The sequence below is a fragment of the Diadema setosum genome, chromosome 5 (assembly GCF_964275005.1).
Source record: "Diadema setosum chromosome 5, eeDiaSeto1, whole genome shotgun sequence".
Lineage (NCBI taxonomy): Eukaryota > Metazoa > Echinodermata > Echinoidea > Diadematoida > Diadematidae > Diadema > Diadema setosum.
In genome coordinates, this window is record NC_092689.1 from 37536023 (window position 1) to 37559582 (window position 23560).

The following is a 23560-nucleotide window of genomic DNA, read 5'->3' on the forward strand; positions in this document are numbered from 1 at the left end:
GGCTCAGCCCTGTCGTGCAATAAATGCTTCTTACTGTATCTACCACAATTATAACGGTGACCAACATTCATTTAATGTAATTATATATCTCAGGATCTCTGGTTCTATCCCGGTTACATGCAATCTCTGGTAATTACTGGTAATGCAGACCCCCCCTTTTTTTTTTTTTGCAATAAACGACAAGAATATTGTTCCATGTTTAACATTGGGCATGCTGAGTCGAAGGAAATGCCCGTCTAGTCAGTTACTTCCTCTAGTTAGCTAGTTAATGAATCAGATTTTCACGAAGAATTTCTTACGGTACGCGAGGTAGGCTATACCTACCCACAACGTCATCGACCAGTACCCCATAAATATGTATTCAGCATGGTTACCAACGATAATCGTCCAAGAAAACGGGAGATACGATGTCATGATCTCAGCACCGATGTATAGGAGCATGGTGTTCATGCCTAGACAGCAAGCAATCAGAGAAAAATACACATAATATGTATGTATGATTATGTATGTATGTATGTAGGTATGCCAGAAAGATAGATGGATATATAGATAGATATGTAAGTATGCAAAGCACAAATAACCAACGGTAATAAGGAATAGAGGAATACACTACACGAATGTCTAAACGGAACAAAGTAAACGTATGTTAATTTATATTGATTCATCATTTATCTTTTTTTTTTTTCAGCTGGATGCGCCCACAAAAACCCTTCCAAACTAAGATTCTGCCATTGACATCATCTGTCAATCATTGCTAATATGCTAGTATGATAAAAACAGGCACTGAAATGCGCATTCTCCTATATAGACCGAACATAACTTGCATATCTACATATTCTTCCCGGCAATATCTTTTGTTACTCATAGTGATAAGTAACATGAACATAAGTAACATGAAAACGAGCAAGTTTTATAACCAGCTTATGCAAAGGTATTTCCAAACATGTTAAATGACAAGTTTTCGTAAGTCTGAAAACCTTCCATGTCTCCTACGAATCTTTAAAATCAATTATTTTCCCACAATGCAAATCACGAACCTGGGTAGAATAGTGGCGATCCGTTCCAAAAGTGTGTGACGTCGATGAGCACGTGGAAGAGAGCCGTGGCTAGAAAGCCAACACCCCCGGTCAGGCAAATAAACGAAAACGACCTAAAGTGTGATAGATGTCACCATATACGAGGAGAACAATTAGGAAAAAAAAAAAAAAAAAAAAACTATACCACAAAATGGTGAACCCACTCGCGGTATTCAAAAGATCAAACGAGTCCTTCTGCAGGGCAGGACTATTTCAATGCGTGTAAATATTCAAAGGTACACTCTTGATTTGTTGATTGATTGATTGATATATTGATATATTGATTGATTGATTGAGTGAGTGATTGATTGATTGATTGATTGATTGATTGATTGATTGATTGATTGATTGATTGATTGATTGATTGATTGGAGCAGGTTAGAAGTGTAACTATGGCCGCGTTTATAACAATAGTGGACACAGCATTCAATAGATTTATTCATTAACTTTAGTTGTCTATTTCTCATATTTCTTCATCGTACACGTATGTCCATTTCTTGACTATCAGGGAAATGTTGCCATTTCTTATGGCATACTATCTAGTAATCGGGAGGAACATAAAATGCAGAGCTTGACGAGCTATGCATCATGAGACCGCTTGCCGGTAATATGTAAGTGCCTGTGATGATAGGAACAACCACTTTTCTAGATAAGGTGCAAAAGTTAGTTAATGCATTTGCTGCTGTTATGAAAATAGTCTGGAAGACCTTTTAAATGAAAGACACGCTTTATAAATAGCAGTTTATGAGTCCATTGTGTTTTCAAACGTACACTTGACAGCAACTTCAAATTCGTCATAAAATACGACAATCACAGCAGTTTGATTTTTATGCTGATCACCACAAAACATTTCTTTGGTATGTCGGACCATCTTACCAGAGATTTTTGTTGAGGGGGATCCAACCGTCTGCCATGGTGCACTTGGAAAGCACTGCGCTGCAGGTGATCTACAAAGTCGAACAACGGGTAACGAAAAATGAAAAAATTAATTATTTAATCTGGGAGTTCAACACATCACTCATTATGGTGGTGATGTAGCCTCAGGGTAAATCCCGGTGTCCAAAGCTTTGAAACACAAGAGAGATGCACATGCAGGTAATGTACATAATATCAACACGAACATTCTACCAACTTTATGATCATGCTATGGTGTCTTTGCATGTTACATTTTCGTCACTTCGAGATACTATGAGTTTGGTCTCCGTGCATTCACTCACAGTTCACTCTCCAAAATGCATTACATTACATTTACATTACATTACATTTGTAATGCGCTTAATACAATGTTTCTAAATGCATGTGTAACTCTGCTCATTTCTGCTATGTGATAGGAAATATATGTAATATATATATACATATATATATATATATATATATATATATATCCAATGAGGTATCGTCCCACCTCCATGGTCAATCTTATTATTACTTCTTTACTAACCAACAACAAGCCCCAAGTCAAAAGGCGCACCAATCGCCCGCGTACACTCTGGAAGTGATGAAGGATTTTTCCAGCCTGTGTGCACAAGAGGAGGACATTCAATCAAATTCTGTTCGTTTTGAAAAGATGAAAGTGCCACTAATTTCAGTGGCATCTCGCTGAGTCGATTTCGCAATTCTTAGAATAAATCAAAATCACATTTGTTATTAAGTATAGAATGCTATTAGAAAGAATGCAATAAGTCCATTTCCATAGTAAAAAGTCTTTCAGTGATTACACCGACTTGCATAAATTGTAAAATTTTGTGAAGACCTCTTACAGTTTAATTGACAATGTTAAGATAATCCTTCATCTTTTCTTATACTTAATGTCAAACTCACCAGAAAATACATCATCACATTCTCTTTGAAAACTACATTGTGTATTTTCATAGCGTTACATTTGAAAACATGGTTTTGTGTTAGCACCGATTAGTCTTACGTCCTATTTTCTTTTATGCAATATCTTATTTTCCCAATTTCAGTTTTTCTTTTGAACAAGAGTTGAACTGATTGTTTTGCCCTACTTCATAAAGTGAAAATTCGCGGCAGTCACGTGTGCTCCTGCTCTCTGGATGACTTAGGGTTAGATATAAGATTTAATGCTCTTTATACAAAGCAGAAAACACAAAGGCCGCTGTTTCCTTTTGCAGTTCCATGATGGTCAGTTAAAACAACAAAGTATGTACTATCAACGAGATATTACTGACCTGAAGACCAAAAATGCAGAGGGCAATGCAATTTAGCGTGCCTAAGATGCCTTCGGGATCATGAGGTACAGTGTTGTGGTATACTTTGATTATCTTCCCCGTCTTGATGAGGTGGGCAGGGGTGAAGAAGGCGCGGTCGATGTAGCCGGCAGCTCCCCCAGTGCAGTTGGTGAGCTCTCCGTTCACCCCAACCAGCGGTCCTCCCGGACCCTGATAACCACTATACTCATCGTTGGACAGAATTGCATTATGAGAAAAAAAATAACATTTTTGGCAACTTGAAAAACTAAAATCGGAATTTAAAAAAAAAAAAAACTTGACAGAAAATTTTAACGTTTCACATAATTTACACTTAACAGTGATATCAGGAAAATCTGAGGGTCGTAATGCTTATGATGCGTCATCGCCACTAAAGCTTTCCATTGACCTATGCACAAATATTCAGTGATAGAAAAAAAAACAACTTTGCAATTAATATGTTTAGGCCTACATACAGATTCGGTTCGTCAACCCACGTGGGTGGAGAAGTTTCTAGACAGGGAATTCGCACACGTGGGGCTCAAGAAATAAAGTTGGCTCATGTCGCTTCATCTTAAACATTCGGTGATGATGTAGCCTTACTATCGTTTAGTGTCCAAGAAATGACACTTGTGCTGTTGATAACCAAAGCTTTGGCTTTCGTATCAAAATTTCATACTCATGTAGAAACCCGGCAAATAATACGTGCAGGAGTATTATTTAATTACAAAAGTGATTGTAGCTGTTAGCTTATCGACCGCGGATTCTTATTCTATTCGTCTTAAGTAGATCTATTTATTAAAGTCCTTTTCAAATGATGTGGTGTCGCACTTTAATGTCAAAATTTACTTTTAGTGTCACCTACCGAGGGCATCCAGGTACGGGTAGGAAGAAAGTGACCATTACGTGAACAAGAATACACAACGCAGCTACCGGCAGCTCTATGTACTGAATTATATCACGGAACATCAGGAAACACGAATTCTGCAAAGATTCAAAGTGAAGAAACTGGAGAGATTTCGAAATTCGCCGCTAACTAGATGTGCCTGATTAGGTATGTACATTTTAACACAAACAACAACAACTAATGAAAAGGTAACAAATTCAATGAAAGATATAGTGATTACGATATAATACTATTATGACCACAGTAACGCGAGGAAATGAGTATTGTGATGACTGTAGGCATAAGACCAAAGTCCATTACATAACTTTACAGGTAAAAAGTGAACGCGGTCAACCTGAACAAACGAACCGTTGCTAGCGGGTTAGGTGAATATTTTTATCCTGAATCACCCTTTTCCTTTAACTTACAAATCCGTTTTGCACAATTTTTATTTCATTTCGATTTCATTCATACTTATACATCCCACTTGAATGTTAATACATAATATATATATATATATATATATATATATATATATATATATAATATATACCGAACATAATTATTATCTCCTGTCGATGGGGTACACTTGAACATTCCACTTGAATATCGTACATATACAAAATGAATATATTTAACACAATATCTTCTGTCAAGGAGTGTGAATAATATGAAAGCTTTTATAAAAATCGCGACTTCCCCCTCCCGCATATCTAAACATAAATCTTAATCATTTTTTAATCGTTTTATTTATTTCTATCTTTCCTACTGAAACATACGGAGGGGGTTTCCATCATGCAAACAAGAGGTAGGTTTAGCTGCGAACATGCACCCACCGTTCTCTCCGACTTCCTTCGTGCTTGGAGCCATCTTGAGAAGAGGTAACACGAAGCTACGATAAAGTACGTGATGCCGAATCGCTGCAGGACACCCGGTATCCGAAGAGTTAGTAGGTCGTTTTGAGCTATGGAACATAAAGCCGGAAGAAAAGAAATTGTCCTTTATTATGCTGCAATTTATTCTTGTCCATTTGACGATTACATGTTTAGTGAGATAGTGTAGGTTTTCATTTACGCGTAGCATTCATTTTACACGGTTACTTTCTTCAGTCCTCCTGAAAAAGACTAACACAAAGAAATGAAAATTGCAGACTTCATCATGTGAGGGGAATTTTGAGAGACGAACTATCTTGGTGCTGACACTCGTTACAGAAAATTGAATCATAGAATTTGTTCATATATGTTCACACTCGTTCATTCTTAGTTTTGTTTTGCAATTTACATCATATTTCTATTTGGGACTAACCGATGTCTTCATAAATTATGATCGCCATACGTCATTAAAAAAAAACAATGTTTAGTGTGAAGTTTGCTGGTAAATGTTACAGCGTATAAAGCTGACGTGTGCCTGAAGTCTTTAGAAATTTGGGTGTATGTTGGCACAATTGGCCGGCTGCTTGTTGAGGTACGCTGCCCCCCCCCCCCCCTCCCATCCTAAGTTTTCGGACAAGTCCCAAATGTTGAATGTATTATTCAACAACGTTCTGATAAACAGGGGTGCAGAATTATAACGAGAGGGTCACTGTGCATGGTCCCAGAACATGCCACCATTTATCACATTTTCAGAGAATGCTTTTTTTTTTTGTAGTGGACGAGTTGTTGTAGGGAGGCGTCGAATAAGAAGAAAGTGTGCAACCTGGAGATGGATTCAAACTAGTTTCTTAACTTTCGGACATCACCATTAATCTCCGATTCAATGTTCTCAACTTTCGCTGCGATGTATCAGATCTAATCTAGAAACTGACCCAACAACGTGCTCCAGCGGTACGCGCATCAAGGATGCATGACATAGTATTATCTAATCCCACTTTAGTCTAAACCGAAGAAAAATGAGTTAGTTCCTATTCTATAGATCTAGATGAAATGGACTCAAATCTAGTGCTTCAATATCTTCATTAGACTTGGAGTGTGTATAATTCACTGACACAAATCCAAGTAAAACTGGAGGAGACTGTAGTGAGGGCAAGAGTAACTCTCTGGGACTAATATACTAGTAGAAGATTAGTTGGTTACTAGAAGATCCGTTTGTCGAAGAAAACATAGAATATCTAGAAGCAGATCTTCTGAAATTTAGACAAGGGCATCTCATGATTGCTCATTCATGATAATCATAACAAGCCTCACTAAGTTTCGCTATATAATGTGTTCTACTATATTGCTGCGTTCATTCAATCCACACATGTCCGTTAAAGGATTATTTTGACTAAAGATCAAAAACGTGCAAGAACTCTTGTTCAGCGCTGCAGAAAAAACACCTACATTCTGACTCCCTGCAATTTACATGGAAACTCACGTTGAATGCAGACACCCAGGATGAACAGGATTAGACTTCTCTTGACGATCTTCTTAAAAATTTCGAAGAAAGAACAACCCTTGGAGAGGAGAATGTTGAAGGCAAGGTGGATGGACGTACCCATGATGAACACAAACCTTTGTTAAAGAAGAACGTAACCGGAGTGAAAAAAAAAAAACACATGTTTGTTGCACTTCGACTCACAATTGGCACGTGATTACAAACAAACAAACTTCTTTTTGATGTGTAATATCGCAATGTTTCTACAGTATTGATTTTGATATTATACCCTGACATATCAAGAATTATTTTGCATTTCCCGCTGTCACTTTGATTTTCCAAAAAGTGCAATTCTTTTCAAGAGTATGCTCCTTCCTAGTTCGTTAGCCTCACATGAATCTCTGTCAATATCTGATTGTAACAATAGTATTGCAGTGCTGACTTTCTGACTCCTCCGCTTCTCTCTCTCTCTCTCCTTCTGACCTTTATTGAATACACTTACCAAGGAAACATGAAATCCGCAACAGTTATACCTGCAATAAGAAATAGATAAGCCAGAACATCATAAATTTACTGAATTTGTGATGGTGACGGTACATTCATGGAACGCAGAATTGACAAAGAAAAATCAGAAAACACGCATGCACGACCATAAACTATGCTACTTGAGAGGTAGGTTACATAACAGCAATACACCAATTTAAGACTTTTACCCGCTTTTCCGGTACCATTTTGTCAGCATACTCACATACACACTCAGTGGATTATCATTGATGTACATGGCTCATGTACACGCACAAAACGCAGATAAATCCAGAAGGGATGTAGCTAATTATGATATCACCGCGACATCAGGAATAATTAGAATAGAAAAGAACTGAAAATGAAAAGGAGTTGATTCACTCTGCAAGTTTCTTTCAATGCAGAGTGCAAAAAAGGAGTTGGAAAGGTGATAAGATTTATAGCTTACCATACCAGACGGCGTGAGAAAGGAAAAAGAAGTGTCCATCTCCCGATGTACCACATACCAAATGAGTTATGACGAATCTGCAGTGGAATAAAAGGAGACAAAACAACAGCGTGACTAACCAACTGTTACAGATCAGATTCGAGGATTTATGTGATAATTCTTTCACGTCTACAACCTTTTAGATACATACGAACAAGTCATTATCTATAGAGAAAGAAAATATCTTTTTTTATTTTACAGTTCTTTCAAAATTCAGTTTACTTACACTTCAATACAAGGCTATAAAGCTGATACAGTAACCCCAACACGAAAACAAAATGGCCAAACTACAATTCTTTATATTTTTCGTGTTTATTATAGCAACAAGAACACTAGAGAACACATAGCACACACAATTTAAGACATAGAATTCAACACATGCTCCTAGGTATGCACTAGCACAATTATACACTTTTACAGCTGCCTTGGTTCTAAATCGACAGTTAAGCGTTTTCCGACTTTGGCATAGTTCAATGATGTAAGCAAATCTCTTGACACATTAATTTCATATGATTATATTGACAGCCTGATTTGATATTTATATTCCCTTTTCATATAACATTATAACACAAAGGTAATTGAACAAAGTTGTTAAGCAATGCATAAATTCAATAATGGAAATACTTGGAAACCGCTAAATGATTGCCTTAGATGTACAGCGTTGCAGTTCCTGCTAATACAAAGGGAGGACGAGTAGAGCAGGTGTCATTTAATGCATATCAAAACTTTAAGTGACAAAATTAGGAAATTTTAGTGTCGTAGAAATGCAGAGGACTATTATCAGATGCAGGACGAGGATAATGGCCTCAGAATACACATACTGTATGACAAAATGGTTTCATCAATTAATCCGGTCACCACAGACTGAGTGAGGGTTAAATAATGTGCAATGGCGCAACTGCAAATAGTGTCAGTACTCATGTCCTGGTACGTGACGATAATTTTCAGTGTACAGGTCGCAGTGACTGGCAGTCTTTTTTTTTTGGGGGGGGGGGGGGGAGGGGCGAGGGGCAGGGGATGGTAACAACTGGTAAGTGCTTAATTCTATACTCATCAATCGATTTCAGTCCAATCTTCATGATTATCTTTGCTTTGCTTTGGTGGGCAAACATACTACAAATTCCGTTAGTTTCAGAAATAATGAAAATCGAGTTGCATCATCAGATCATACCCTCTGAAGGTGTCCACAGAGCGAAGCCGAAGGGAACTATTGCCAGGTTTGTTTGCTTGTGTCTTTGGTGTTAAGGGAACTCTGTCCTCCTCCGGAGTCACTGTCTGAAAGAACAGTGTCGAAATCCCGAACACAACAATTCATTTATGATCTATAATAATACATTTTTATAAGTATAGGTTCCCCGTGCAGAAATTACGTAATTGCGAGAGATTTAAAATTACCCGTTAGACTTAAGTGACACAAACCATATGAAGAGAATAATTATGTGCCCTAAACACAGGTGTTATAATAATAAGTCATACAATCTCGAAAACATACCTGAAATTTTTCATAAGTACTACTGTATTGCAAGACAAACGAAATTTGACTCTATTCAAGTTAAGCAGCTTAATAATTCATCTAATGTCTAGTATTTCCGACAATGAAATAGATTTCATATTATTGTATATCATTTGTATTCCTATGTACATGTATCTATGTTATAGGGCCTATCTGCAATATGTCATGTACACGCAGCCTGTATGTATCCCATAATAAACGTTATGCACAGGCACATGATGTGTTGTATATCATATGCAATTCAAACAAAACGAATTTCCAGAAGTGGAAAAGACAATCAAATGAAATCGAATCAAATTGAATTGAATTTGATTTGAATCGAATGGAATTGAAGAATACAAATATCTTGAAAGACCAGAGAGAAAGTATATAACATCTACGTATACAATTAGGTGTTTATCTATAATAGAAAGCAGTGTGCTGGTATACTCATACTCACTGTTGGGGGTATGGTGTTCACGTTTAAAGAGTTACGAAAACGCTTCTTGATGCAGTAACTGTAAAAACAGGTAAAATGTAAGCAATGATGTAGTGCATTGTAATCATTAAGGGGTGACTGTGTGCTTATTTTCTTAAAAAAAACCCCACAAAAACACGCAAGTATATCCATACATACAATTTACATTATTCGTGTGTTGGCGTTTCTTTCTTAGGACGTTCTTTTTTTCCGAAAACATGATGTTAACAGTGATGCGGAGATAAAACTGCCTTCAGTGGGTTGCAGTCTTTTGCAAGCCACGTAATCCTCACTGGACATCCCCACTGGACATTGTCATGAACTATGAAAAAACAGACCCTCTTCAAACGAAACGAAACCACGTGAAAAGCGTACATTTCCATCTTTATCTATTGTGAGTTTGTTGTTGTTGTTGTTGTTGTTGTTGTTGTTGTTGTTGTTGTTGCAATCAACACAGATATAGACCAAAATGAACAACAATAACCAACACTACGATATTTCTAACACAGCTAGTGAGGACAGCATTTATCAAGACACCTCTATCGAGAGGGACGTTGTGGGTAAATATTCATCTTCGCCGGGTACGCTTCGAACCCCAAACGTATATCTAAACATTGAGACCTTCCCCGGCGAGACAAGCGAGATTCAAAATATGACTAAAAAATGATTTAGAAAGTTGTCATGAGAAACAAAGTCGCCTTGATTAGATAAAAGAGATAAACGATCTGATAGCTTTTCAACGGTGGTGGGGTTCAATCTCACACCCTTCCATCCTTCAGAGAACAAACTGAGATGGCGCGTGATGTGATAGAACCCATGATGTCACGTGATCCTTAAGCATTTAGAGTAGAATGCAAAGCGAGTATCGTTAGGCAGCACATCAAACTACCTCGTATGGGTAATAATATGTAATTGGTGATTCCAATCTTTGGCTCATTGAATGACACGATGTCCCCAACTTAGACCAATCGCTTATTTTTATGGCTCATTCTTTATTAGCAAAATAAAAGATTGATTGCCTACGACAAGGACTGGTCTTTTTGGGTGTAAAGCAGCTATAGACGCTGTTTTACCCACAGCAGCGTGCATGATTTACTCCTATATAGTCACCAATCAATGTTACATGATATGAGTAATATTACATCAACACCATTCTTTAAATCGGATCACATGGCAGGCCTGTGATGTCCTTGGGACTAGAAATCGGAATTCAAATTAATGTGTAATTTTCAACAACTCGTACTAGAACTTGAAGGGGGTCGACAGTTTTTGCCAAATCTGGACATGCAGAAGACGTTTGTAAATACCAGGTCAGTAATGCTGCACTTGAGAAGTACAAGACTTTGAAAACATGTCTTTTTTTTTCATAAATCCATTGTCACAGTATCGAATACAAAGGGCGTGGGCAATTTCCTGCACGCGGGTTTATTGCACAAGGGCGTGCAACCAGTGCAACCAGTCGTTATTTCCAAATCACTCATGCAGACGGACTAGATCTTCATTGTCAGTATCTAAGTAGCTTACAGGAGCGTTTTGAATCTAAATGGATTAGAGTTTTTGGTTTTAGCTTGATACGCGACCGGTTAACTTTCAACAGACAGCTGATGCCGGTTTTCTTAAGACATGGGGGAGGGGGAAGGGGTCCAGAGTTATAATTGTGTTCAGGAGGATCAAGAATGGTACAGACAGAGGGAACATTTTTTTTTTTTGAAAAATTACACCAATTAGTACCTAATTGTGTTATACTGAACATAAAGGGCTTTATTCATCTGGCTCCACCTTTACTTCGATATGTCTTTGTTTAGAGATGATTTGGAAATATTGTCTTGATCGTATAAAAGGAAAAGTGATGGTGCCATATATATGCATCGTCGAATGTAGAGTCGTTTGAATTAAAAATGGTAGAAAGAGTAATACACGCTAATTCTTAGATTTGGACAAAGAAATTCAGAGACAGAGACAAAATCATTATTTACATACAAAAAATATCACGGAAAAGAACACATTTTGATAAACTAAAAGTATCCTTTCGACTACCAAGAAGCATAATGAGGCTCTATACACTCGTGCTATGACCTTCTATCGTGAATGTTACCTAAACATATTCAAGTTTTTAACTGTTACTATCTGCGAAATATAACTGTAAAGGTTAACAATAATTATAACTATTAGGAGGAGTGATAGATGAAAACAACGAAGAACAACGACAAAACCAGGGCTGATGACTTTCTATAGAATTTTACAAGTTCTTTTTAAGAGATTTCATGTCAGGATTTCATCTCTTGAGGAAAAAGAAAGAAGGGCTATTATCACTCTTTTCCATCCATTTATTTTTGAGAATAATGAGACAAGTATTTGTATTACATTGGGATTATGAATACTAGCTAATTGTCTTTAGAGTCCCGGTAGCGTGGGGTTTCACAGGTGGTCCAATTCATTCACTGCCCCCCTTACCGGGGTAGACCTACATTAAAAAACCACAAATAGCACCCGTCAGTGAATACGTTGTTGAAGCGTATATGTTCAGCGGTGACTGTCGATACAAGTCGAGATTCTTTTCCTGCGTGTGTACTTGGAAATAATAAAACAAAAATCAATGACAAAGCTGCACATAATTTGTTACGGAGATTCTTGAATATATCCGCATTGGGCCAACCTTCCCACTCCATGAATCCCCATGCTGCCAAAATGACAAAGGAGGACAAGAATACTCACTGCCACAGAGCTGCACAGATAGCCACGGCGAGCGGGATGCTGTACGACACGAAGGCAACTAACGGGGCAGACAAAAACCAAGAACAACACAATGTCATTATTACAAATATTATTGGTCATATACCAAATCCCACCATCTCGGAGTAAATCATTATCATATAATATAAATGTTTCGTCCGACCTTGTTAATAATAATCCTATATGATATTCTTTAAATCAGGCATATTTCTTATTAACATGAAAGTAATACTGTAACTCTGATGTCATGTCACAGAGCATATCGGGTTTAAGCGTATGTGTATTTCAACAGTATAACAGAATGACGACGATATGATATTACTGCAACAAACTGATAAGTAATGAGAGCATCTTACATTACCTGAGTAGGCCTACATTCTGCAAAAAGCATTGATCATCACTTCATGATTTCAACTCTACGGACCTTAACTTTGCACGATTTAGTAGGCCCATAGAGTTACCTCAACCCGATTTCTCATTCACTACCTATAGGGTACTGTGGAATGCAATGGCTAGGGCATTATGATTTGATACTAAGACAACCTATGAATTAAATGTAAATTATCAATGTGTAGAAGCTATTTTTCCTAATGCCATTTATGATTCATTAAGTTCTTTATACTTCACATTCCCTATAAACAACCTCGAGTATGACGTTATCATGTTACAAAAGATTCATATGTTAATTCTGTTCACTTTCGGCAAAGAGAACTTAGGTTTATTGCTTGCATGGTCTACATGTCGCTGTGCGGATAGCGGAAACTAGGTGACGCATGCGTATTCCGTCCGATTTGACGTCATATCAGGTGCACATAGGGTATGTTACGATTACGATAGCCGTTCGTGTGTATCCATCATGTCAATGAATGAATGAATGAATGGATGAATAAACAAATAAATAAACAAGCTAATAGAAAAAATGATAAATTATTTATTAACAAATCAATAATGAATGAACTGACTATAATAATTACAAAGACATACCCGTGTAGGAGTAAACTGGCTTCTTGACAGTGGTGACTGGACATTGAGTCACGTTGGTTCCGTTTAGATGGATTTTACTGGGGAGGGTGAGGTTGTACACCCCAAATTGTCCAAAGTGGTTGTACAATCTGGTCGGGATGGGTTGAAAGGGGGAGGGAGAGGACAAGAGAATGACATTGTCCATGATCTACAAGTATGTTACTGTTTGTTTTGTTGTTTTATGGAGGGAGACATAACGCTTTGTCCAACTCGCTTGGCGGCTTCTGTCCCTTTTCAATCATGTTCGTGTTACAACGTGCAAATAATGGTATCCTGAGTTTGTTAGGTTTCTTTGTGTTTTTTTCTTTCTTTTCTGTCCTGTTAAACTCGACTGTACTCCACACCATACTATTTTCCCATGAAAAGACAAAATCAAAAAACATAATCAAAACAGACATGATAAAATTTGGTTATGTCAGACGGAGAGATTTGGGTTGGCCAAATGTCGTCTGGCGCATGGAAGTGATTACGAAGATTGCCACTGCCAGTTGATTTCTCTATCCAATCACTTTCTGTGACAAGTAAAATTACATGCGGTTCCTTCCTTTACCGTACGCAGTAATAAAAATAAATGGATAGATCAATGCAGATGACTGTAGCCAGCAACTTCTCCCGGAAATAGATATCAATATTTGCATTCACAATTAAAACCTGAAATGGAAGTTTATTGTGACAATCTGACAACACTTACTCGTAGAATGTAACGATGATATTGGTCAGCTTTTTTGGGATTATTAAATGTTCACTGAACACGACGTTTTTACCGACATTAGAAAAACAAAATGTGAATTTATTTAAACCATGCTGCTTTATTTAAACCATGGAAGTTTATAATCTCATTCACGTTCACCACAAAATGAGGTTATCTGATATCATAGATATTGACTGATCAGGGCACTGTAAAACTATTTTTTCTCCTGTTCGAAAAAGTTTTTCCAAGAGGTTATACCAGTGTGAACGCAGTTTTGTTTAAAAAGCATGATGTGAACTTCTGTTTTGCTATTTTCCTCAAGTCTCTCCACATGCGATATAGCATTATGGGACGCGAAGTCGCGGGAAGATGTGGATTGCTAATGCTTATCTAAAGGCTTGAAATATCCAATGGCACGCATTAAGATGGCTCTCCTTTCAAATGCATAATGGTGAGCGTGGTAAAGGCTAGCTTTGTCTGCCAAGATTAAGTCATGGCATCTCAAAAATACAGAGTGATAGATCACTCTTAACGTGCATATAACCCACTTTGAAACTTACTGGCAAAATGTATTATTGTCGCCGGGGTAAGGAGCGTCCACCTCTTTGACAGCAATCCGAATGGGCCAAGTGGTGTCAACCGGGAGGACATCTTCTCTCCCATCCACAAACAACTCGGCCACCAGAAGCAATTTGCACTATTCCAGTCACAAATGACAGGGGAAAATTAGTTGTGGGTAATGACAAGCATCATCATCCTGGTATAATCATGACGGTATCGTAGGAGAGAAATAGACATTGATAAGAGGACTCATGTGTAAAACACCAACAACAAGATCTGTCCGTTAAATTAAAATACCTTGTAGGTGCTTTATTCTATATAGAACATTCTAGTCTTGTGCATCTTGACTTGCAGGATTACATTTTTCCGTCTAAGCGCTGTGCTCATCTCAATTTGTGCTCCCATTCGTATACTCCACACACAACTTCATGAACCTTTTCCACTAGGATGATCACAGGGGCGTGGGGTAAAAGTCTTAGGATGTAGGCGAGGCAAAAACCCATCCACACCTGAAACATGATCATTTCATTATTTTATTTATTGAAATGGATTTGAATGAATAAGGAGCACTCGCTGCATGCTATATGGTTTGGAACCAGCACTGGCTATCGCGCGAATCAGAAGCTCGGTGGTCCAGTGGATAAGACGCCTGTCCGGTGATCTGGAGTACGTTGGTTTGAATCCAGGCAGCCGAAGTGTGTATGCACATGACTTATCATCATTACTATACTACTTAAACACTGCTTATTCCGTGCTCATATACGTCGATGTTTGGGAATTTGTCAATCAGCTGTAACAGTAAACTATTCCGTCATTTAATTGTTGCTATGCACTTTCAACTTCCTTTTTTTTTTAAATATTCTACATACTCACCCCGATACACACGTCGGTTTGCATCCAAACCGAAACATTTTGGTTGTCTGAGCGAATGAATCTAAGGGTAGCAGTGTCGTAGGTTTGAAAGTGCATCCCGAGGGCATCTCTTTTGGGCGAAAATCTCCTCCAGCTACAATGAGAATCCGTCCATGTGTCCTCCACCTGGGTCAAGTCGATGTTCTCTATAAAGTCCACCACACGGAAAAAGATCAATGCAAACCAAATCGTCTTACTGCCTCAATGAAAAAAAAAAAAATGAACTGCAATTTTCAGAAGCACTGTTCAACGCCTAAAAGCTGTGTGTGTGTGTGTGTGTGTGGGGGGGGGTGTATGTTCTATAATGGAGAGTACGGGAGGGACATATGATCCCCCTCCCAAACAAGGGAGCTTTTGCACTTTAATAACTGAAATTCGATGCTTTGGTGCACACTTTGGGTGGAATATGTAGGAAATTATTAATCGAAAAGTAATTAATTATTCATCTAAGTTGCAAACAACAACAACAACAACCATAAACGATCTCACAAACAATCTAGATTCTTCAACTAACTGATTTTTCTGGCATAATTTGAAAATCTAATATATCGGTGTTCATACGTTTGAATTACTTTCCCTTGTTTAAGGAACTTGCTCTCAAAGAAGATACTTGTCGCCAAGACATCCCAAACAATAACAAAGTTTTCTTAAAGTGCAATGCAGGGAAACATTCTCGCTATGCACTTCATGAAATAATCACGTTTACAGGAACTGTGAAAGTCAAGCGCAACATGTGCAATGTTGAAAGTTAAGATTTTTTTTTTCAAACACTTACCCGTTGCTCTGACAGCACCCATGACCGTCAACAAAATGCAACTCAATGTCAAAAACCTTGCTGATGCTATCATCATGTAGAGAAATCACTATACCAAGGATACCAAGGATAGATGCTGCACGGCGAGTTCGAAGTTCTGCGATGATTGGTAGCAATGTGCTTACTCAGATTAACTTTCGTACACATAGAGGCGCATCAGATTCGGTCGAACGATCCGGTAACTCACGGCATGAGCTTTATGTGTGGTTTGCCTAGCTGACGTAATACACCGACTAATCAACTTCAATGTAATTGCATTCTTCTCTGGATTTCTAGGCTGAGGATTTGGGGAAAGCGAAAAGTGGCTGATGTCATTGATGCGAGCAAGCAAAGTGAGCTGTCTATAATTTTGAGATGTTGCATTTTAAATATATTATCTATCACGGACATGATAAAAAAATTCATAATTAGCAAGAAGAATAAGTAAACTAATACATTTCGTAAATGTATAAATACATATATGCACATACACACATACCTACATGCATACATACATACATACATACATATACATACATAGATACGTACTCATATATACATACATATTACAATATCCAAATACAGAAAAAATATGTACACCATAGGTACATAATTATCTACATGCATGTATGCACACTTAATCAAATAGATTAATACATAGATAAATAAGAATCATGTTTACGAATAGAAGCAACGACAACGGTAGTCTATAATAAGTCTTGGTATAAGGATGAACTTTATGCAAATTAGTCGAAGCAATCAAAAAGCCGATTATACAGCCGTGTCGAGGCAACTTCTGGAAGTTCTTCGTAAAGAACAATGTAAGTACAGAAAAATCTACGAGGATTTCACAAAACCCCTTGCCACCATGCAGGTATCAGAAAATCACGTAAGACCGCTCAGCATTAGCTAGGAGGATTTTAAAAACCCCTTTTCTAGTTGGCTTACACAAGTGTTGTGAAGGTTTGAAGGTTCAGTGCTGTACTGCAGGTAGTTAATCCTGCTGATAAAAGAGAACTAATACGAATAAGCCGACATTCAGCAGACATGTCTAAGTACTTAAGTACTAACAAACCATTTTATCCTTCACTTCTATAAATCTCAGTCCTTTCTGTTCACGATAGGATAGTCCTGAGAAGGAGTGAATTCACATCACATTTTTAGTTTAAGGCATAATTTACCATTTTGCAGATGAAACAGAAACCCAGCATTAGTGCTTTAAAATAGCTCTAGAATGTGAGTTAGGAATAGAAACAAGCACTGTAAAATTTTGTACTTGTAAAATCGATGTTAAGTATTATTATTTACACAAAATGTGAACAAAAATGTTTCCAGACTAAACCGTTTACAGTTACCGTTTATTGAGAAAACAAAGATATTCCTTTACTATGCCTTATTGCGAAAATGTTATATGGTAGGATGTTTAATATGTATTAGATGTCATATCTTGAACATTTTTAAATCACTGTTCCCAAAGGTAAACAGGACCTTTAAGACACAGCGTTCAAACTTTTTTTTTTTCCACACACATACACATCATCATGCAAACCAACACCTTTAAACAACACATCCGTTTATTCTTTCTTACCACGGCAAAGGAAGTCTGTATTGTTCATGTTTTCGATTGGACAAAGCATGTGTTACTTTGGATGCCGGTAATTTTTGAGCAGAAAATGCATTTTCTTTCTTTTTTGACAAATATTTTAATATATCCAAGAGAAGACGCCTTGACGCTCCACCATTGACAGGGTATATTAATGAATATATTTTGTTCATCGATGAGAAACTGCACTATTCTCAATTCCTCCCTTTCCAACTGAAGCACACGATCATTCGTAAGTATTTCGTCAATGCGTAGTCTGCTATTCAAGTGGCATTCTTTGTTTCAATTCTTTACTGTCATGATACCAGCCAGGAACAGTGAAGGAATCTTCAATTCGTTTGAGTAGATATGAACGAGTAAAGCTTAACATTTTCTGTGCTAGTGACTTAGGGCACTGTGTACAACGCTTGGAGTTTTCTCTGCCAATTGGCATTCAGAATACACAAAGAGTTAACACAAAAATTACACAGTAAACAAAATAAACTGCCAGAGATCGCTACACAGGAACCGACAGACAATGCACCAACAGCCGCGGTCACACTGGCAAAAGATCGCCAAGTTCAAGATCGCGATCTTAAACTTCGCGATCTTTTGCCAATGTGAACGCGGCTATTGTGTGTGTGTGTGTGTGTGTGTGTGCAGCAACCAGATGTTGGCATTCCTTGTGTGTAGTGTACTTTATGCACTGTGCATTATACATAGCTGTATTTTTTTCTCTCTCATTCTTGCATACCAGGGGGATTTCTTTGGTTTTGGTAAATTTTCTGAATGAATTACACTTTTCTTTCATCTGCAGCTGTTGTTTGGAGGCGTAAACTTGAATAGGTGAGCAAATTTCAGTCTTTACCATGCACCATGTTTTCTCGTCTCACTATAGTGCATATCCAGTGTATACATGAAGATACCACTAAAGGGGAAAAAACGTTTTTGAAATAATCATGAATAGGGTGTGCTTCAGGATTCAGGATAATCCGATACTGCCCTCGTAGAGGTAACTATATAGAGGTCTTCAATCCCCATTGTGTCGACAGTCAGGTACAAATCAGTGGTTCTCAATTTACCCCGGCTGCAAAGCCTATTTTGTTTTCAAAAGGCACTTTCCCCCAGTGGCTGGACATTATGCGAATACTTTATACGTCATGTCCATAATCCTAACTGGTGTTCTTATTAGCAGTCTCTATCGACATCTGAATCAGTATGTAACAAGAGATTTATCAAAATAACTATTGGTTCCCAGTCGTCATTTATTGTTTTTTTTTTTTTTTTTTTTTAAATGAAGAATAGGTCTATTTTTGGATACGTCGAACAATTCAACTTCATTGTAGGGTAACTTCACATCCTAGGAGCCACCTTGGCAGCCATTTTGAAAGCAATTTTTACGTCTTCTTCGCATCCTGTGAAAAATACATTTATTTTTTTAGATATTTTACTATAAATTACCATTATATACAGGCATTTCAGATTTTGGCCGCCATTTCGAATATCTCAAAAGTGCAAGAGTTGAAGCATCAGGATTCGGATGCAAATGTCTATTCATCTCAAATAGGGTAAAATCATTACATGTTTACATTATTTTTGTCATTCAGGCCTACAGAAAAAAAAAATGGGAAATTTCAATTTAGGTGGCCATTTTGGCGGCAATCTTGAATATCTCAAAACACTGAAGGATGCAAGACCAGAACCGGATTCGGAAAAGGGCAAAAGTATTGAGTGGACAGCATCATCAGTGTCAGCACCCTCCACCAAAAAGTATTTGCCGGACGGCTAAATAAGGTTAGACTTCTTACATGTACGCTCTAATTATCTTGATCGTGTTGTGTAGATGAAAAGTGACCGCACCTCGAAATAGACCCCCCCCCCCAAAAAAAAAATAAATAAATAAATAAAAAAATAAATAAAAAAAAATAAAAAAAAAATTAAAAAAAGATGAATAAATAAATATATATATATATATATATATATATATATATATATATAATAAACACATTGGGCAAAATGGGGTCAGGCTTACACTCGCTCTACTCCTAATTTTGTTGTGTTTGATAGCAAAATTCGTGACTGATTCGTAGATAATAGTGGTCTTTAGGTAAAATTTACATTTAATCCACAAGTGACATAAGTGCTAAGTGTGCAGTGGCTGCAGTGGCGTATCTAGGGGGGGGGGGCAAGGGGGGCACGTGCCCCGGGCGCCACTCCTTGGGGGCGCAAAAAAACGAGAAAAAAAAAACGAAGAAGAAGAAGACAAAAAGAAAAGAAGAAGAAAAAGAAGAAGAAGAAGAAGAAAAAAAAAAAAAGTCGCCCGAAGGGGGAGGGAGAATGGTGGGGGGGGGGGGGGGGGGCAGAAAACCAAATCAAACAAGATAAAAACAAAACATGATGATGACGCGGACAAAATGACAATGTTTATTGTGTTCACACAAAAATTCCATGTTCTGTGAGCTGAAATACAAAAATTTTCGGCTCGCTCGCTGCGCTCGCTCGCCAAAATTTATATAAAAAAGTAGGTAAGAACAAAACGTGATGATGACAAAATGACAGTGTCTATTGTGTTCACACATGTCATTTTATATTTAGCAGGCAAAATGTTTCACGGAGCAGCGGCTGCAATTTCATTCGTTCTGAAGCGATCGCCAATTGGACTCCAAAAGAGGGCGTCAACGGTGTCGAACATACGGGGGGGGGGGGGCGCAAAAAAACAACAACAAATCAAACAAGATAAGAACAAAACGTAATGATGACGCGGAAATATACAAATTTCGGCTCACTCGCTCGTACTAATATATAGTATTTTTTCAAGTCCTCAGTTTCTTGGTATAAATCGTTATCTATAAGGCCGTCACTATATCTTGATTAGAATTGTAAGATTTAATAAGCAAAAAATGACAAGAGTTTCATGATTTGTAAGCTGAAATACAAAAATTTTCGGCTCGCTCGCTGCGCTCGCTCGCCAAAATTTGTATTAAAAAAGAGAAGAAGATAAGAACAAAACGTGACGATGACGCGGACAAAATGATAATGTCTATTGTGTTCACTCATGTCATTTCATATTTAGCAAGAAAAATGTTACACGGAGCAGCGTCTGCAATTTCATTCGTTCTGAAGCGATCGCCGATTGGATCAAAAGAGGACGCCAACGGTTTCGAACATACGGGGGAGGGGGGTGCAAAAAAAAAAAAATAAGAAAAAAAACGTAATGATGACGCAGAAATATACAAATTTCGGCTCACTCGCTCGTACTGATTTAGAGTATTTTTTCAAGTCCTCAGTTTGTTGGTATAAATCGTTATCTATAAGGTCGTCACTATAGTTGTGAGATTTAATAAGCAAAAAATGACAAGAATTCCATGTTTTGTAAGCTGAAATACAAAAATTTTCGGCTCGCTCGCTGCGCTCGCTCGCCAAAATTTATATACAAAAAAAAATAAGAACAATACGTGATGATGACGAGGACATTTACAAATTTCAGCTCACTCGCGCGCACTAATTTAGAGTATTTTTTAAAGTCCTCAGTTTGTTTGTTGTTTTTTTTTTTGTATAAATCGATATCTATAAGGCTGTCACTATAGCTTGATTAGAATTGTAAGATTTGGTAAGCAAAAAATGACAAGAATTCCATGTTTTGTACGCTGAAATACAAAAATTTTCGGCTCGCTCGCTGCGCTCGCTCGCCAAAATCTATCAAAATTCATTACATTTAAATCATCCTCAAAAGATCCCTTTTAAGTGCTTGAAAAAGCATCATGTGGACTTTGTTTAAAGTCCCTACCGGGATGGGGTTGGGGTTGAACACTTTTTCAGAAATTAGGGGCGCAATTTTCGTGCTTGCCCCGGGCGCCGTTTTCCCTAGATACGCCACTGAGTGGCTGTATGAAAAATGAACATAAGTGTCTGCTATACTCGGGGCTGCAGATGCTTTGCGTGTCAGGCTTCTGCACTTTCGCTTACGTGGTGGTGGTGCTTGCGCGCTTTTGCAGTCCTGTTGGTTTTGCTGGGATCGTGGTGGTGGTGATGTGGTTGCTGGGATATAATGGCTGTTGGTTTCAAGCTGGGTTGTGGTGGTGTTTGTGCTTGCGCGCTTCTGCAGTTGGCTATTGTCCTGTTGGGATCGTGTTGGTGATGTGGATGCTGGGATGGGGTTTGGCAATGTTTGGGTGTTGTGCGTGTGTGTTGTAACTGTGATGGGTGTGTCCGCGGTTTCGGGGCGGTTGCGCTGCGCACCCGCTCGCGGCTGGGCGTGGTGGTGCATGCGTGCTTCTGTTAGGATCAGGGTGGTGATGTGTTGGTGGCGATGGTGTTGGTGGTGTGGGTGTGTGTTGTTCCAGTGATGGGTGTGTCCGGGTGTGTGGGGAGTGGTTTACATGTTCATTGTTTAGCTGCACGTCCGTTCACGGCGACCACCAGGGAGAATTCCACCCGACCATCCGGGGGTTGTATCTCTTTTATTGACTTTGGGTGTTCTGCATGAATGATTCCCGAGTAGCCTGGTCTCTTTTTGCCAGCCGTTTTCTCTAAAATCTACAGAGGACAGTGTAAACTGCCCGAGTAGCATATAGTCTTTTCTAGCCAGCCGCTTATTATAAAATCTCGAGAGGATAGTATCCAACAACACAATGACATTATGTAGGGTGTTGTGAAAAAGACCAAACCCTTTATTGCCCGGATTCAAGGGCCCATGATGTAGCTACAAAATAAAGAATAACCCATTTGAAGCCACAATTCCAGAGTTGTAGTGATAATGTGTGCAACGGGTTGTGAATAGCGATTACTGTTTCAATGCACCTGTTGGTAAAACCATACCCGTTGTTGAAAAGAAACTTTGGACACCAAATACCCCTTCCGCTTACGAGAGGATTGAAGTTCAAACGACAGGAGTGGACAATAGAAAGTGCAAGCCTAATTTCTACACAGCTTGCGTAAGATTACCACCTTTTAGTGTCGAGGCTCTGTCGTATTTATTCGCTCAAAATGTAAGAATACAAGAATCAAGCACAATCCATACACAAAGACACGCAAAGCAAGGCTCAATATTGCGACTCTCCCGAAGTCAGCACATGGAGTTTGAGATCTAGTACATATACGTGTACTTCACACAAATGCTGTTGAAAAGATGAGCTTACATTACTTGCTCATTAGAATAATGTTCACGCCTGAATGTCCTTTTAAAGACCCAATTTTAACTTCCCTTACACTAGGTCATTCTCCCCTATGAACTTTTTTTTTGCTAAAAAAAAAAATCACAGTACTAATTAAAGCATGCAGACAATTAGTTGAAGGTAAGTGACTTCCATATTCCCTATGTAGATACCAGACAGTCGTGAAAAGAGTTATATTTTTCTTTTAAAGTGGTTTTGGGTGTCTTATTTGTAGGCATATTTTACCATGACAGTTGGACGAGAGTGTGTAATGATATGAACTTGGGGTATATTAAATAAGACAAAGGTGCTTGCGTGGATGTATGCTGCAGTTTTATAATCATGACGTCGAATAAATGCGATAACTTCCCAAGCTGTAAAACGGCTTTCCTCCCAGTATTTAAAGTGCTTCTCGCGAGGCTCCGTTATGATTTTGTTTTCAAACTATTTGAAGTCCACCAAAATATACATTATAGCATTTTTCGGGCGATTTCAATCGCTTTGTCCTTTGTCTTCAATGTGGGCCTTTGTTCCCTGTATAACCAAGTTATAGATGTTCAAATCCAGAAGTCTGAAAATTATCCGGAGGTCTCCTTTAAGGGACCAAACCAC

The 23560-nt window shown here is 38.1% G+C and overlaps 1 protein-coding gene across 1 annotated transcript; it reads right to left on the reverse strand.

Moving 5' to 3' along the window:
• Nucleotides 1-273: 273 nt before the first annotated feature.
• Nucleotides 274-22062, reverse strand: LOC140228892 (heparan-alpha-glucosaminide N-acetyltransferase-like). Its single transcript, XM_072309161.1, has 17 exons — nucleotides 21762-22062; nucleotides 15382-15566; nucleotides 14508-14644; nucleotides 13218-13345; nucleotides 12216-12273; nucleotides 9483-9540; nucleotides 8702-8805; nucleotides 7492-7568; nucleotides 7024-7054; nucleotides 6522-6658; nucleotides 5006-5133; nucleotides 4149-4267; nucleotides 3266-3485; nucleotides 2518-2592; nucleotides 1953-2023; nucleotides 1038-1150; nucleotides 274-452 (listed from the first exon to the last, which is right to left on the reverse strand). Exons 1-17 carry the CDS (start codon nucleotides 22060-22062, stop codon nucleotides 274-276), a joined length of 2121 nt encoding a protein of 706 aa, XP_072165262.1.
• Nucleotides 22063-23560: the final 1498 nt, after the last annotated feature.

Coding starts and splice junctions, on each gene's coding strand:
- LOC140228892 (XM_072309161.1), bottom strand. CDS start 22,062: ATGCACCACCACGCCCAGCCGCGAGCGGGTGCGCAGCGCAACCGCCCC. Junction 14,645..15,381: donor AAACCGACGTGTGTATCGGG/GTGAGTATGTAG, acceptor TGACTGGAATAG/TGCAAATTGCTTCTGGTGGC. Junction 6,659..7,023: donor GCGGATTTCATGTTTCCTTG/GTAAGTGTATTC, acceptor TCTTTAACAAAG/GTTTGTGTTCATCATGGGTA.